This window comes from Biomphalaria glabrata, chromosome 6 (genome assembly GCF_947242115.1).
Source record: "Biomphalaria glabrata chromosome 6, xgBioGlab47.1, whole genome shotgun sequence".
Taxonomy (NCBI): domain Eukaryota; kingdom Metazoa; phylum Mollusca; class Gastropoda; family Planorbidae; genus Biomphalaria; species Biomphalaria glabrata.
The window spans coordinates 1,124,067-1,139,638 of NC_074716.1; the positions used below are offsets into that span (position 1 = coordinate 1,124,067).

The following is a 15,572-nucleotide window of genomic DNA, read 5'->3' on the forward strand; positions in this document are numbered from 1 at the left end:
TAATGCAAAGAACAATCCACAAGTTGTAATTTGTACACTGTAATTTAAAGAAATTTAACAAGATTTTAAAAAAAAAAAGGTTTAAAAAAAAATACCGCAGGTTATAAGATGCTGTCTTTTCCAAACAGAATGAGACTTTGTAACCAAAAGTATGTTAAGAACTTACATAATAATTTGTATCAAATCAAATCATATACTATCAAATATCTTAGTTTATGAGAACTGATCTGGTTTTCGAAGTTGATTATAACAATGGAATCTCTAATTGCAGGGGAGCGGTTGCCCCACTAGCTACCCCCTAAGGCCACTACTGCTTTAACTGAATGTAACTGAATATAGCCAATAAGAATAATCTTCATTTACATGAAACATTTTATGAGACATTGCCAAATATTTATAAAGATATTTAAAATTAGTTTTAATTTATTTGCATTTTTATATGTATATATTGTGGACACACCTGATTTCTGTAAGCTACATCCTAATAGCATTTCCCAAGACAAAATTTTAAATGAATTTCTCTAAGACTGATAAATTTGAAGAAATTAAAGAGTTTACCAAAAATTAACCATTTGATATTGAACATTGTATAAACCCACTACGTCCTACCCCCGATTACCTTTATAATCTTAAGCAAAGAGAAGTAGGTCACATTTTTGTATTTAATATAAAAATACAAATTACAGCTAGAAAAATAGAGATTATAACTGAAAATAAGGTATAAAGATTCTTCCTTTTAATGAAAAATAAAATCAGTTTTCTCCAAAATGATTTGTAATTAACCTGGCAGTGGGTATAAAAAAATGGCGTCCCCCAAGGAGGAGTCCTATCCCCAACACTGTTCCTAATATTCATAAACGATCTAAATCAAAACCTACCAAGAAAAGTCAAAAGCAGTATGTATGCAGATGACCATGCCTTAATTAGCACAGAAGAATATGTAGGAACATCGAAATTTCGATTACAGGATGCTCTTGATATACTCAATAATTGGTCCAAAGACTGGGGCATGTCCATCAACACAAAAAAGACAACATATACCATATTCACACTTTCAACAAAACAACAAACAATAAAATTAACATTAGATAAGGAAGCTTTAGAAAAAAATGACAGCCCTACATATCTTGGAGTCACCTATGACCCGAGACTAACCTGGAAAAACCAAATAGATAAAACACAGAGTAAAGGCATCCAGAGACTATTCCTCTTGAAAAAGTTAGCTGGCACAGATTGGGGAGCTAATCACAACATCCTGAAAAAGACCTATACCAGTTATGTAAGACCTGTACTAGAATATGGTGCCTCAGCATGGGGCTCAGCAGCCCAAACCAACCTAAGAAAAATAGACAAGGTTCAAAATATTGGTTTGAGGATAATGACAGGAGCAATCAAAACAACACCCATAAGAGCTATGGAGGAAACCGCTGCCCTGATCTCTCTAGATGAAAGAAGAGAAATAAAAATCCTTTCCCAATTCACTAAATTGGAAACCTTGGAAAGGCACCCACTCAGAACAAAAATCCACAAAACTGGCACAAAAAAACGTCTCAGAAGAACCAATTTCATACAGGAATCTCTAAACCTAAAAAAGAAACACCAACTTGAAAAAATTACTCTGGAATCCTCAATACACTATAACGAATCTCCACCCTGGGACGAAAGCCCTCTTCCTACTATAAGGGACCATATTGAAAACATAAAAAGAAAATCTGATTACAGACCAACAGAGCTCAAGGAAATAGTGAACTGTTTTCTACATACCAATTACCCTAGCAATCAGTGGATAAGAGTTTACACGGATGGCTCATCCCATAAAGCCACCACAAATGGAGGAGTTGGAATACTTATCGAATGGCCAGATGGAGGGAAAACTAGAAAAATCCATTGCAACTGGAGAGCTCTCTAAAAGTTACAGAGCAGAAAGGGAAGCATTTAGCACTAGCTGCTACCATGCTAGCAAATCATCCAAGTTCCCCTCACAGTCAGATTGTCTTGCTAACCGATGCAAAAACAACCCTCCAAAGCTTGCAAAACTCTGATTCCTCTTATATTAAAAACCTCAGAACAGCACTTACAAAGCTCAACAACAACAGCAAAAAAACTGTTATTCAATGGATACTAGCCCATATACAACTAGAAGGAAATGAGAAGGCTGACACACTCGCCAAGAGTGGGAGAACAAACTCACAAGTAAACTCTGCACTCTATCCAGAAGAAATGAAGAAATTAATTGTAGATAAAATAAATGAGAAATGGACGAGCTCCCATCCAAATCACAAAAAAGATGACGCTTACTACAAGACCAACGTCTAATCTTTCGACTCAGGACCGGACACAACAGAATGCGACAACACATGTACCGGAAGCTCAAAATTGGAACCAGCGAAATCTGCCCATGTGGAGTATCACCAGAAAATGCCGACCACCTCCTCCAAAACTGCTCTCTTTACCAAGAGGCCCGTATAAGACACTGGCCCCAAATCACCCCAATAGAAAGAAAACTATATGGAGAGCTCCCTGATTTGGAAACAATGCGCAGTTCATCTCATGTATTGGTCTAGTCATATGAACACTCCAACATAACAATGAGAACGATGAAGAAGAAGAAAAACCTAGCAATGAGACTGAATAAATATTTAATTTAAAAAGTTTCAGATATTGAAAAGGGGTTTTAGGAACATCTAATAAAAACAGTATAGGACTAAAACGTTCTGGACAGCAGAAGTGGCTAATGGGTTTAAATGTTGTTTTGTTTGTTTATTTATACAAAAAAATCTGTTATGTAAGGTCATCTGTTTCTGTGGCCAAAGGTTAACAAAGGTGTGGCCAGCACAACAAACAACCACCTTTACTTATCCTCAACTAATGCTAGGTACGCATTCAACTTGGGTTGACTCAGTGTCCTAGAAATCACAAAAATTAAAATCCATCTTCATCAGGACTTGAACCCATGACCCCTTGGTTCAGAAGTCAAGTCCTTTACCACTCAGCCACTATGTTATTTGTTCACCTTGGGTCAAAAAGGTGATAGCATGAGAAAAACCTCCAAGAAGAAGAGGAAGTGATAATTACTAAACTCAATTTAAGTCAGTTGTCTTTGGTACTCGGAGCAGTACACATGTATTGAAGTGGCCAGTTGTTACCCACTGTGATGGCTAAGTACGTGAGCAAACATGGCTCTCAGTGAGCTACCACTGTATGCTCTAGCAAGTGTACCTGAATGTACCTTCACGTGGTGGGGATGTGAGAAAGGCTTGCTAACCAGTTCAAAACCCACCACTGTTACCCCTATGGGTGGTGAAGGTCCCCTCATGGGTGCAGGTTAGGGTACTAATTGATTAATTTTTTAAATTGATTCTTGTGTTTTCAGGAAAAGAAATAATTGTGCAAATTTCAGCTTAAGATTGGGTGTCAGAGAAATATTGTGTACAAACTTTTGGCCAGACAGACAGAGTGAGTTGATATAAATTTGTAAATACTTACTATCAACCTTGACTTTATGTTACTAACTTCATTGCTTGTGTTTCTCAAGTTCTCTTCACTCCTAGCTATAACATAGAGATGTAGTTTTATTAGTCTTTTTCTAAGGCAACAAAAATTACAACATTTTAGCTTATTAAGCACTTTGCCTGTATTTCATCAAACAGGAAAAAGTAACAGTTTTTCATCAGCGTGTCATTATTCAAGAAGAAACCCAAAGGTGTCCAAATGGTTTTCCAGACTTTGAATTCGTCCTTCATTTCCATATGAAGTCAACTTTTTTTCCAATTCACCCCAGAGATGGGCCAAACTGAAAGAAGCTGGAGCCTGGAGTTTAAAAAAAGGACAGTAATACAAGGTGGTCTGCAAGAGAGAAAACTACGTGGGCAGTTTCTTTGCAGCTTGACAAAATCATCAAGCTGTTGAAGAAACTTTCTGAATCAGCAACTATAGGATGGACACTAGAAGCAGCGCACAGAATGAAATCTCTTCAGCACTACTTCTCTTTATTAAGAGACATTTTCACTACTTCAATAGCTGTATCTTTGTATGAATCATCTGACTAGTGGTACTTTTCTTCAACACGTTCATGGTCTCCTTTGTTTTCAGTGCTCTTAAACTACCCTTTATACTAAGTTACTTCCTGAGAGTAACACAGCACTAGTCAGCGCTATGGAAGTTAATCCTTAAAATTGAGGATGACCCAGCATGGAAAGAGTTAATACTCTGTGTGGAATACATGCAACAGGGTCACTAACTGATATAACAATGTGAAAGGCGGGATTACATGAAAGTGACGTAACATTTAATTTATTTAAAAACAAATTTCAGACACTCAATTTGGGGGAATCTTCAAATTCTCCCCCCCCCCTTCCTCTCCTCACCCGAGCTATGCCACTGGCTTCAGGGCATTTTTCTTAACTTTTGGAAATTGAATTATCAGAAATTTATAAGTAGAGAGCTTATACAAGTTTGATAGGCGATATTATATAAAAAAAAAAGAGATACTTCATGAAACAAAGATTTTACATACACAACAACCTTGAGCTTTTTCTAAGTACCACTTGTTTTTCTGGTCTTGAACCTTTTTTCTTTTGCAACAAAAAAAAAAAAAAAAGAGTTTGTTTAGAAACATAAGAAAAAGATCATGTAAAATACAAACGGAAATAAAGGCCAACAAAACAAAATAAAATAATGAAACAAATCAAAATAGTAGGACAGGTTCAGTTCAAAATAATCAAAGAACCAGCATCACAGAGGCACAATAGTGTCTCATCTCAAAAACCAAAACAATGGTTTACAATAATATAATAAATGTCATAATCAAATGACAACATCCATGAGACACACTACTGTCTCATATCAAAACAAAAGATGTCTTTTACAAAAAATGGCTGCTTGGTTATTCATGGTCTATTGGCTGCCATCCCACGACTTCCTGCAGGAAAATTGAACTGTCTCTTGTAAAATATTAAATGTGCAAAGAAGTTAGATTAGATACTGATTTATCCATTCAAGATTTTTAAAAAAAAAAAAAAAAATATTTCTTTCTAATTGTTTAGCTTTATTTATTTTCTTTCTGAATTCAGTAAGCTTAAATTGCTTTTTTTCCTTTTGTTGTTTCAGAGTGTAAGTAAATATAAACAAAAAGATACACCATACAAGTAATGCTAGAGCAGACAATGTACAGAACATAAAGTATCAAAAAGACTGGAATATACCAGTCAGCTCTGCTTCATGTTATTTCACAAAGTTGAGAAACAAAATAATATATTTGATAAAATACTTTTAATTTTTAATCAACACTCACAGATCTATTTCAGTGCTGTCAGAGTCGCTCAAATGTTCACATTGTTTGTTTTGCTCTTTGACCTGTGCAAAAAACAACATATGTTATGTGCTAAGTTGAAGTAGAAGCAGAAAGCATTATCAGAGTCAGAATTGGAATATGTAATTTTTGTAAAATGTTTTACATCAGAGTTAAAGATAATTTACTTCCTAGTCCAGACCTCCTGCAGAATGATGGGGTATTATATGGGGTGTTCATTTTGCAGCTCAATGTATTTCTAAAATACCAACAGAAGCCATAATAATTTTTAAAAATAAATTTCAAAGAGAGTTTGTGTTTTCACATAAGATCAGAGGGAGCCCTCCACTAGATCCACCTATGCAGGTAAAAAAGAAATATCAATAGGTATAAACTATCAACAACCACAATTATATCTCCTTCTATACAAAGTAGATGTGTGCAGGAGAAAGTATTTTGTTTGGCTGACTGCTGAGGTATTATTATTGTTATTACATTCTTAATATTTATAATGGGGCTGAGTGGTTGAGAACTTGGTTTCCAAATCTGGGATCCTGGGTTCAAATCTGGGATTTTTATGGCGCCCCTGAGTCCAACCAACTCTAATGGGTACCTGACATTAGTTGGGGAAAGTAAAAGCTGTTGGTCATTTTGCTGGCCAAATAACCATCCATCCATCCCAGTGGCGCTACAGCCTGCTCATTAACCATTGGTTTAAGAAGTAGATGACCTAAGATCATCTACCCCATAGATCACAAGGTCTGAAAGGTAAACGTTACTTTTTTGTTTTGGTAACTTTTTAATATTAATAACAGGGTTTGGTAGTCGAGCTCTTGGCTTCTGAACTGAGGGTATCTAGATTACCTGACATGTTTTTTTCAGTGAACTGATTGTTATGAGGATAAAGTTCAGTATGAGCCTAACCTAATGATTGTACTTTTCTGAATTACATTCTTATTGTTTAAAACTTATAGCATAAAATAATGTTTTTGTATCTTGAAAAGAATGCACACAAGACTAAGACTGCTTTATTGATCCTTACAGAAACTTCTTGTGATTACAAGGACTCTTTTCTCATATAAAGACAACACAACAAAAAAATACACATAATTACAACAGACACAACAAAAAGAGTTCATTCAGCGACTACACACATGTATCTTGGTGCATTTCATGTTCCCTGATCAATTAGTGGCGGTGATAGAGTCTGACTGAGTGAAGTACGAACAAGTTTTTGTACCGCTCCGTTCTTGTTTTGATTGACAGCAGTTGTCCACTTCGCGACGACCTGACGTAGTTCTGATGGAGCGGGTGGCCGTTGTCTTCCAAGATTTTTTTTATTTTTCTTAGGCACTTTAATAGGTGTAACAATAGGTGTTGGGCCCAGTACCTAGTGAATTTGTATGATGAATGCATGTATATATCGTTAAATACATCTATTCAAGCAGAACCTGACCCCTAATTGTGGTGTTTTTTCCCAGCTAAATTGTAGAATATGAAGGCCCCTTGAGATGCTGTGCTTCTGGCCTTGTAATGGCAGGGGTAACTGAGCATTGATCACACAATACAGATAATTAAATGATCATCTATTGTTGATGGTTGACCTTCTAACCAAGAAGCTGATGAATGGCCAAACTCTCATTCCTGACTTCTGGAAAAAATCCTTTCCTTTGATACAATTGAAATGGCCACTGGCTAAGCTTACTGATTATAGAAGCTGGTAATAAATAACACTAAAAGATGCCTTGATTAAAAACATGAATAAATATAGGTGCTTACAACTAGAATATGCATTCTTAAAAAAAAAAAAAATTTTGGTAAACTTTACTAACCCATATAACAGAAAACACATTAATGTGTTATATATATATTTAGAGAGAAAGAGAGATGTGATAGTCCCTATATATATAGATAGACAGATAGATATAACTTCATTTTGCTATGTAAAAAATGTGAGATGATTACAATGAACATAAATGTCAATTCTGGTTTTTAGATGTTCAAACTCTTTCCTGCAGGGTTCACTGTCGCCGCCTCTGTCTTCACTTTCCAATAACAAACCAACAGGAATGTCTTCCACTCACTAGAACACAGTTTCCACAGTTTTCCTAGGCAACTTCCTGACTAGACAACCCACACAAAGAACCTTGCTGAACCATTACTCTAGGGGGATCAAGCCAAGTTCTCGTCTAAAATATTATATTCTTCCTTTTCCACTTAGATGGAATTCCAGTTGCTCCAGTTCATATACAGTGATCTAATAGTGCACTGTTGCGCCTTGTGCATGCAGAATGACAACAATACATAATTTTGAAAACAAAATGGTGCGCTTGCTTTCAGAACAGAAAATGTAGCCTTTGCAAGCTGCAAAATATCATGAAATGGGATTTTCAATAGCTTTTCAAATTTTAAGATCTACATATGATAGACAGACAGACCACATTAAACTAATAGTATCCTTAAAACAAGGCTTTTTGATGCAGTAGTCATTTTGGCGCTAAGTATTGTAGACAGATATTTTATTACCTAATCCATGTGCTGCGCTATACTTGAAATAGTTGTTACTATATGTTTATTTATCCTTTAAATTGAAGACAGGAGTAATACAAGGCTGTCCCTACACAATAAAATCTGAAAGCAGTTCTTTGGCACAAAGACTTGGACAATAACAACTAAGAATACAGACAAGCTCCAGATATTTACCAATGAATGATGTTTATAATGATCTAGAAGGATAGGATAAGATAGTAAAATTCTTTTTAAAAATTTAAAAAAAAACTAACATGCTGATGGGTAATGTTAAAAGTGTTCAAAATAAGTTTCTGGCGTTGGTGCTTCTATCAAAATAAAAATCAAAGCACTCACTTTAAAAAATACCTTAATAAAAATCTACATATTTGACATGCACTTCTCATTATTGCTTTTATTACAAGAGAAATTAAGGTGTCAAGTATCAATAAACTATACCTTTGTTGGCTCATTGTTTTTTCTCATTTTTCTTGTCACACAGCTGGATTTTCTGGTTGGTATTTATGTGATTGCTTTCTTCCACTAGTTGGGCATTTAGCTCCTCAAGAGCAGCAAGTTCCTGGCATTGAAACATAAAACTGATCAATGCAATACCAATTTTATAGAATGACATCAGTTCAATATATATATTATAAGATAAGATAAGATAATTTTATTGATCCAATCAAATGGAAATTCAGTTTGACTACAAATGACAACATCAGCATAACTACTGTACAATAACAGTATAGATGAGGAATTCGAACAACATTCACACACGAAACACATACACATTCCCAACCAGCGCTTTATGAATTTAAACTTCTATGTACTTCTCGATGACGACAGCTGATCTTGTAACACTCTGACCGAAAGTGGAATAAAGGAGTTTTAAAATCTTTCTGTTTTAGTTCTAATGGAAAGGAGACGACCACTTCTTTCAAGATATTATGTAACAGTGGTTTAATGGGTGCAGGTTGTCCTTAAGAAGCGAGAGTGTTTTGGAAAGGCATCTTTCATGAAAAAGCTCTTCAAGAGATGGTAGCTTTATTTGAGTGATGTTCGATGCTTTTTTAATTAGTCTATTTAGTCTAAGTCTTTGTGCCAATGAAGTGTTACCATACCAGCAGGTGATGGCAAAGTTAATTAGACTGCTGATGGTTGCTGTATAAAAAAGTGAAATAATGGTTTTGTCGATGTTAAATTTTATCTTTCTAAGGTAAAAGAGTCCCTGGTGAATTTTTGTGTAGAGGTTTTGACAGTGTTCACTCCATTTCAGTTTGTTGTTCTTAGTTGTTCCTAGATATTTATATTTTTGTATTTGTTCTATGGTTTGATTGTTCATCTGAATTTCTGCAATATGGCCTTTATTTTTCCTAAAGTCAATAATCATTTCTTTAGTTTTCTGAACATTTAAAATTAGAAACTTGTCTATACACCATTGGTAAAAGGTGTCAATTATTGAATGGTACAGATTTTCGTCACCTGAAATAAGGCCAAATTGCTTTGTCGTCAGCAAATTTTATGATGGTAGTGTCAGCTGATAGGCTCTGAATGTCATTTGTGTATATGGTATACAATACTGGTGACAGGATGCACCCCTGCAGCGCTCCAGTGCTAAGCTCTCTTGTGCCTTACACATGCCATTCACATTTACATATTGTGGGCGTTTGATAAGAAAGTTTAGAATCCAAGCTTGTATGTTTTTGCTAACGTTCAGTTCAGATAGTTTTTGTATCATGCGATGTGGTTGGATGGTGTTGAATGCAGATGAAAAATCTACGAATAATACTCTGGCATAGTGTCTCTGAGTATCAAGATGATGGTATAGACCAGTGATGCTCAAACTACGGCCCGCGGGCCAGATCCGGGGGACGTGGTTTGGACTGGCCCGCCAAAACATCTACACAAAATGTAGGGAAAAAAAAGGTTGAAAAATGAATTTTTTTCTGTAAGGACTTTAGCTTTTTCTTCGATGGACTTCATTCTATTTTCTTGTACTATTCATGTTGATTTGTTTTCTATAAGAACACTAGTTGTTTTTTTTCGGCTACAAGAATTGACAGTTGTTTTAGAGTCTTGGACAATACCACAGCTGTATAGAGCTAGCCCTGTTCTTGACATCTCATGTGTGTAACACTGCACATCTTTTCTGCATCATTTTGGTTCGTGTACTTTTGACAGCAACATGATTGGTGCCGTATCGTATAACATTTGCACTTTAATGAAATGGGAGAGCTGAAGAAACGAAAATTGGATGTTGAAACTTTCAGGTAAAGTTGACAGATCTTTTTTTTTTGTTGGTGGAACATAATAAGCCAACATGTTTGATCTGTAAAATGTGTTTTTAGGAACATAGCATAAAAAGCATTCTAAAACAAACCATTACAAAAATATGGTGGCATTGTTGGTTTGAGTCACCAAGAAAAGATCGCAAAGTTACGTCTAGAGTTGAGTGATTGACAAAAATATTTACCAAGAAGTCAAGAAATGAGTATACTGTAATGGAGGCTACAGAGTTGCTCACATTAACAAGAGAAATGAAGCATAAAAAGGTGCTTGCTAGCGCTAGCAGTGATGGAATAAAATCGGCCTGAAAAAAAAATGAAGCTGTCAGCCTTTCTGGCATGACAATAGCAAAGTGAGTCGAGTAGACGGTGTTGGTGAAAATCTCTTCAAAACTAAATGACAGAGCAGCAGATTTTGAAATAATTACTATTGCCGCTGAGGAGTGACGCCAACTGGAACTGATTGACTAACAAATCCAGATTTCCAGCTTGAGAAATTTCGAACAATAAGGACAATAGATTTCTACGCCGTGTTGTCTACATAAGCCTTGCACATTTCCGAACAAAAATTGATGGTATGATCACAATGTTTACAAGTACTTATTTTAGTAGAAAACTTTTTCAGGTATAAGACAACTGAAACCCTTGTTACGTAACTTAATTATGGTGTAAGTAGGCCCATTGGAGCCACAAATTTGTAATATTTCTATTTAAAATGGTTTATTCTCTATTTCATTTTTTGGTATCTTTTTGTTAATGTGGCCCGCGACACAAGTGTTAGAAATTAAAATGGGCCACAGGCCGTATAAGGTTGGGCATCACTGGTATAGACAATTCAGCATGAATAGTATTGCATCTTCTATACTTCTTGACGGTTTGTAAGCGAACTGGTGCGGCGGTCAAGACCTGTTTCGACTTCTTTCAGTAGATGTTTTAAAATCATTTTCTCCAGGCACTTCATTGGCATTGATGTAAGTGCTACTGGACTGCCAAGACTTGTTGAATATAGCACAAAAGATATAAGCCAGTTATTCCGCACATAGCTTTACAAGTTTGCCACTTACTTTGTCGGGTCCCGAGGCTTTGGCGGTGTTTACTTGTTTAAATATCTTTAGTCACTTCTTGTTTATTGAACAGTTCTTGAGACTGGTTTTTTATTACTGTTTTCAAATCATGCCAATAAATCATGGTGGTCTTTCTCAAGCAGTCAAATCGGCAGTAGAAATCATTTAATTCATTGAAAAAATTTGTTATTGTCAGCGACGCACATTGGTTTGCGCTTGGGTACGTAGCCAGTAATTTGTTTCAAGCCACTCCAACAAGCTTTAGAGTTATTTTTCTTGAAAGAGCTTTCAATTTTTTCCTTGAATCTCTCTTTTCCTTCAAATAATTTCTTTTTAAGGGCTCTTTTGGCTGAGATGAATTCAGAAGAACTGCTCTTGAACATTCTTTTTTTGTATAGAATTGCTTCCTTTATTTCTTTGGTCATCCAGGGTCAATTATTACTGAATGTTTTAATTTTCTTCTTTGGTACAATCTTGTTTTCACAAAACTGGATATACGAATTAACGGTTGTGGTAAGTTCATCTATGTCAGAACAGTTGTTTACAAACATGTCCCAATCTTTTTGCTCCAGACAACTTTGTAGCTGTAAAACAGCGTCGTCAGACCCATGACTGGATGGACTGTACTACGGGTTTTGTTGTTTTTTAAAACTGGTTTGTACTTGGGTGTAAGATGGATCATTGTGTGGTCCAACCCTCCGAGAAATAACTATCGAGATGTGTAGGCCATTTTTATGTTGCTATAACACATGTCCAAGGTTTTATCGAGCCTTGTATGACAATTGACATATTGTTTTTTTTATAACAATAAGCTATACAGTCAGCAGTCATAGATTTGACAAAGACAAAGAAATAAATGTTATTTCTAGTTTACTAAATTCTTACATCTTTGAGGGTTTTTTTCTCTTCTTGAAGACTTTTAATCTTAGAACTCAACTCTGACTTCTCTGTGTAATGATTATCAAGTATTTTTTGAAGCCTGAAAGTAAAGAAAGGTTAACATTCCTAGTGAATCACTAGAGTTATAAAAATCTAGATCCATCATCAACCTTTTTTTTTTCACTCTTTTATATAATAAACACACTTCTATCATGCAAACATTTTGGGAATTATGTAACAAGGATTCAACTGCCTTGTTTTCATTGATCCTTTACATAATGTTAAGTTATACTTTACAATCAATATAGTAATATAGTATTGTCTCTGAAAGATTATGTTGGAGTGTGGTTTTATATGTGGTTACACATAACAGGGATGGGAATAGACTTAACAAAAATTTTAGGAAATTTTGGTCCAATCCCCCCCCCCTTTTTGTAAACTGGCATGTAGCAGCGACTTAAAATACGATGTTGCAGAAAGTTAAAATATTTTCCTAGCATGTAACTAATGTTCTTATATATAGGTTATATAAGTTACTGCAGAGTTCAGCTACAATGAAAACATTTCCATCTACAGCTGACAATCCCTCAAGACCAATCTAGAATCAGTCCTCTTCAAAGTGAATTTGTTTCAACTTAAGTTCATCAAAAAGTAATGAGAACACTCACTGAGCTTCAATACTTTCTTTCTCCTGGAGTAGAATCTTAAATTTGGCATCCAGCTCTCTGTTTCTCTGCTGCTCCTGTTTCACCTCATGCTCTTTTTCTTTCAATGAACTTTCTAGAGACTTGACCCTGAGATCAAGAAAAAAAATTGAAACTAAATAGAAACTTCTGATGCCTACGCAATAAACTTTTAGTTGACATTTCTGGCAAAGCCTATTACAGTTGAAATATAGGGTTGGGACGTACTGGTTTCATTTTAAACATCGTCAATCAAAAAAATGAATTAGAAATAAAGTGTTTAGTTGAATCATTTAGAAAACTGAAATGAAACTATCCAAAAGTGAATGTTGACTAAAATTTTTTTTCTTTTTTTTTAAAGTTAAAAAAAAAACAGCTTCTGAGATCAACACAGATACACAAATAAGACAAATGTCCTCAAGCATAAAAAAGACTATTAATGTTAAGGCATGATCGCAAGAAGTCAAGAGAATTTCAACCACTCAGACTTAAAGTCACATTTGCGGAGTTACTTTGAAATGTCTTCATGCGGTCACATCTCACGAAACAGTATACATTTTGAAAAGGTCCTTCTAAAAAGATGAAGGATGCCTTTTATTTAAAATATTTTAATTTATTGAAGCAATGGTAAGAAATGACATTTTGTGTGTGTGTGTGTTAATATTCGAACATGGAGTGATAACTTTAATGACATTCAAACTTTTATTTTGCTTCTAAAATTTTATTGACTGCCCCCATCCCCCTTTGTCAGGACCTTTAAGCCCCTCTCCCTTTCCCCAGTATGAGAAACACTGGAATTTAAATACAGAAATGTGGTGGTTGTACTTTTCTCAGCTCTCCTTCACCTACAAAACTCTCTCTACTGATTGTCCATATCTTGTCAAAATATTTAACAAATGCTCCTTCTTCCCTAGTGCTATTAGAGCATGGAATGGGTTGCCTGAGCTAGCCAGGAAAACCAGTGACTTGGCAGAATTTAAGTCATTGGTTAATATGCACGACTAAATGCATGACGCGTAGTATGTAATCATCTTATTTTTTGAAGTAACGTCTGTATTATATAAGAAGAAGAAATCTCATTTTTCTATTGTTGCAGTTTCTTCTAAGACATTTTCATAGGCTTTAAAAAGATCATGAGTTGGTCTTACTCTTGACTAAGGTGTATATGTTTATAGTAGGCTAAAGCTAATCTTTTTCTAGTATCTTCAACCTTTTCTACTAAAGATGACAATAATTGGATCATCTGATAAGCTTTTTTAAAAAAAAAATTATTTTAATTTCACTTTTTATGTATTTCAAGCTAAGTCTGTCTGAATAAGTCAATAAATGAAAGCCTACATTTTTTTGATGAGTGTGCTAAGAGGATATACACTGACTTTACCATTAAAAAAATACTTGCCAAAATGTTTTGCTTTATATATTATGATGTTCATTACATTGTTTTCATAATACATTCACTAAGTTAATTGTTGTTTTTTTTTCCTTTTACTGTTTCAGAATGAGAGTAAATGTTTAAAAAGCTTTGTTCTTGTTTTTTGCTAATTCTAGGATATTATTTTGTACATAACAATGTCTAACAGTGTCATCCATTGGTATTAGTAGGAAATTGCAACTTATTTAGACATCCTATTATAATTTATGTCCAAAATGCACATTAGCTGGGGCAATGTAATTTTAAATCTTAAAGTAGACCATGCACAGAACAAAAAGAGGGTAATAAAAAGGCTCTTTAATTAAGATATTGTTCTATTCATATAGAATTGAGAACCCTGTTTTATTTGTCTCACATTTTAAGTAAGAAAAAAACATATTCATATATTTAATAAAAACTTGGTAAAAAAAATAAGTAAATAAATATATTTTTCAAGACTCACAGATTGTCAGCTGTTATATCCAGTTCCTTTACTTCACACATTCTCTTCCTAAGGTTTTCTTTAGTTATTTTTTGCTCCTCTAGTTCAACCTGTCCAAACAAACAGCAACTACTACTCTCCAATGAACTTAAGAAAAAAAAAGTGTAATTTAGACTTTCTCTCCTAATTAAGAATAACATAGTTGATTGAAGTGAAAGAATACAATGAGCCCTGCATTCTAAAGTTCAAGCATCAGAAAATGATGACAAAGTTTTTTTACAAGTGTGAAGGCAAAGAAAGATGGTCGGGACCTGGTCTTTCAAGATGGAAAAGTTTTTTTGTGAGACATGGCGGTGTATTTGTCAGAGTGGCACTAAACAGACTTAATAAAGCGAGCCTGGGTGAGGAAGAGAGTACAGAAGATGATGAGGAGAACACAGAAACGATTCAAGACGTCGTCAAGAGTGGTGTAAGCGAAATATTTGATGGAGATTGTGAACTTATTAGAGATGAAAGTAACACAAGATACACATTCATTTTGTAGCTTGTTTGAAGCCAAATGAACAAACAGAATACAGAATGGAAGCCTTTTAGAAAACAAAAAGTTTTGTGAATACAATGAATAGTTGAAAATCTGGGCAGAGACCAGTAACATTCTGTACAATCATAGCTCAAGTAGGAAGAAAACAATTTTTGTCATGGTACAGGAAATAATGTTAAGTGCCTTAATTCCAAGAATAAGTTAACTAGTCCAGTGGGCTAAAAGTGGAGTGTGTGAGTGAACAACTAGGTAAATAGGTCATTCTTTTAGATGACCTTGAAGAGATGTTTAGGTAAACATGCATGAGTAGTCAGGACTAGGTAGAAGACTAAGAATTATGTAGCAAGAAAGGCCAGGCAACACGAAGCTTCCTAGATGAGTCATTGTTCAGTGGTCATTATTCGACTAGTTTGTACTTGGTTATTTGACAATATTGTAAGATAGCCAGCTATTTCATAAAAGTGAG

At 34.8% G+C, this 15,572-nt stretch overlaps 1 protein-coding gene across 5 annotated transcripts in view; it reads right to left on the minus strand.

Annotated features, from left to right (window-relative positions):
* Positions 1-15,572, minus strand: part of LOC129926725 (coiled-coil domain-containing protein 150-like) — a 30,687-nt gene that overhangs the window by 374 nt on the left and 14,741 nt on the right. The window contains exons 2-8 of one of the 5 annotated variants that reach the window (XM_056032482.1): positions 14,587-14,675; positions 12,698-12,823; positions 12,036-12,129; positions 8,258-8,378; positions 5,294-5,355; positions 4,525-4,574; positions 3,487-3,551 (exon numbers count right to left, since the gene is read on the minus strand). In XM_056032482.1, coding sequence (XP_055888457.1) covers positions 8,268-8,378; positions 12,036-12,129; positions 12,698-12,823; positions 14,587-14,675 — 420 coding nt within the window. In that variant the 3' untranslated portion in view covers positions 3,487-3,551; positions 4,525-4,574; positions 5,294-5,355; positions 8,258-8,267. Of the gene's footprint in view, positions 1-3,486; positions 3,552-4,512; positions 4,575-5,293; positions 5,356-8,257; positions 8,379-12,035; positions 12,130-12,697; positions 12,824-14,586; positions 14,676-15,572 lie in introns of all 5 variants that reach the window. The other 4 variants (XM_056032480.1, XM_056032481.1, XM_056032484.1 and 1 more) reach the window with 4 other exon arrangements.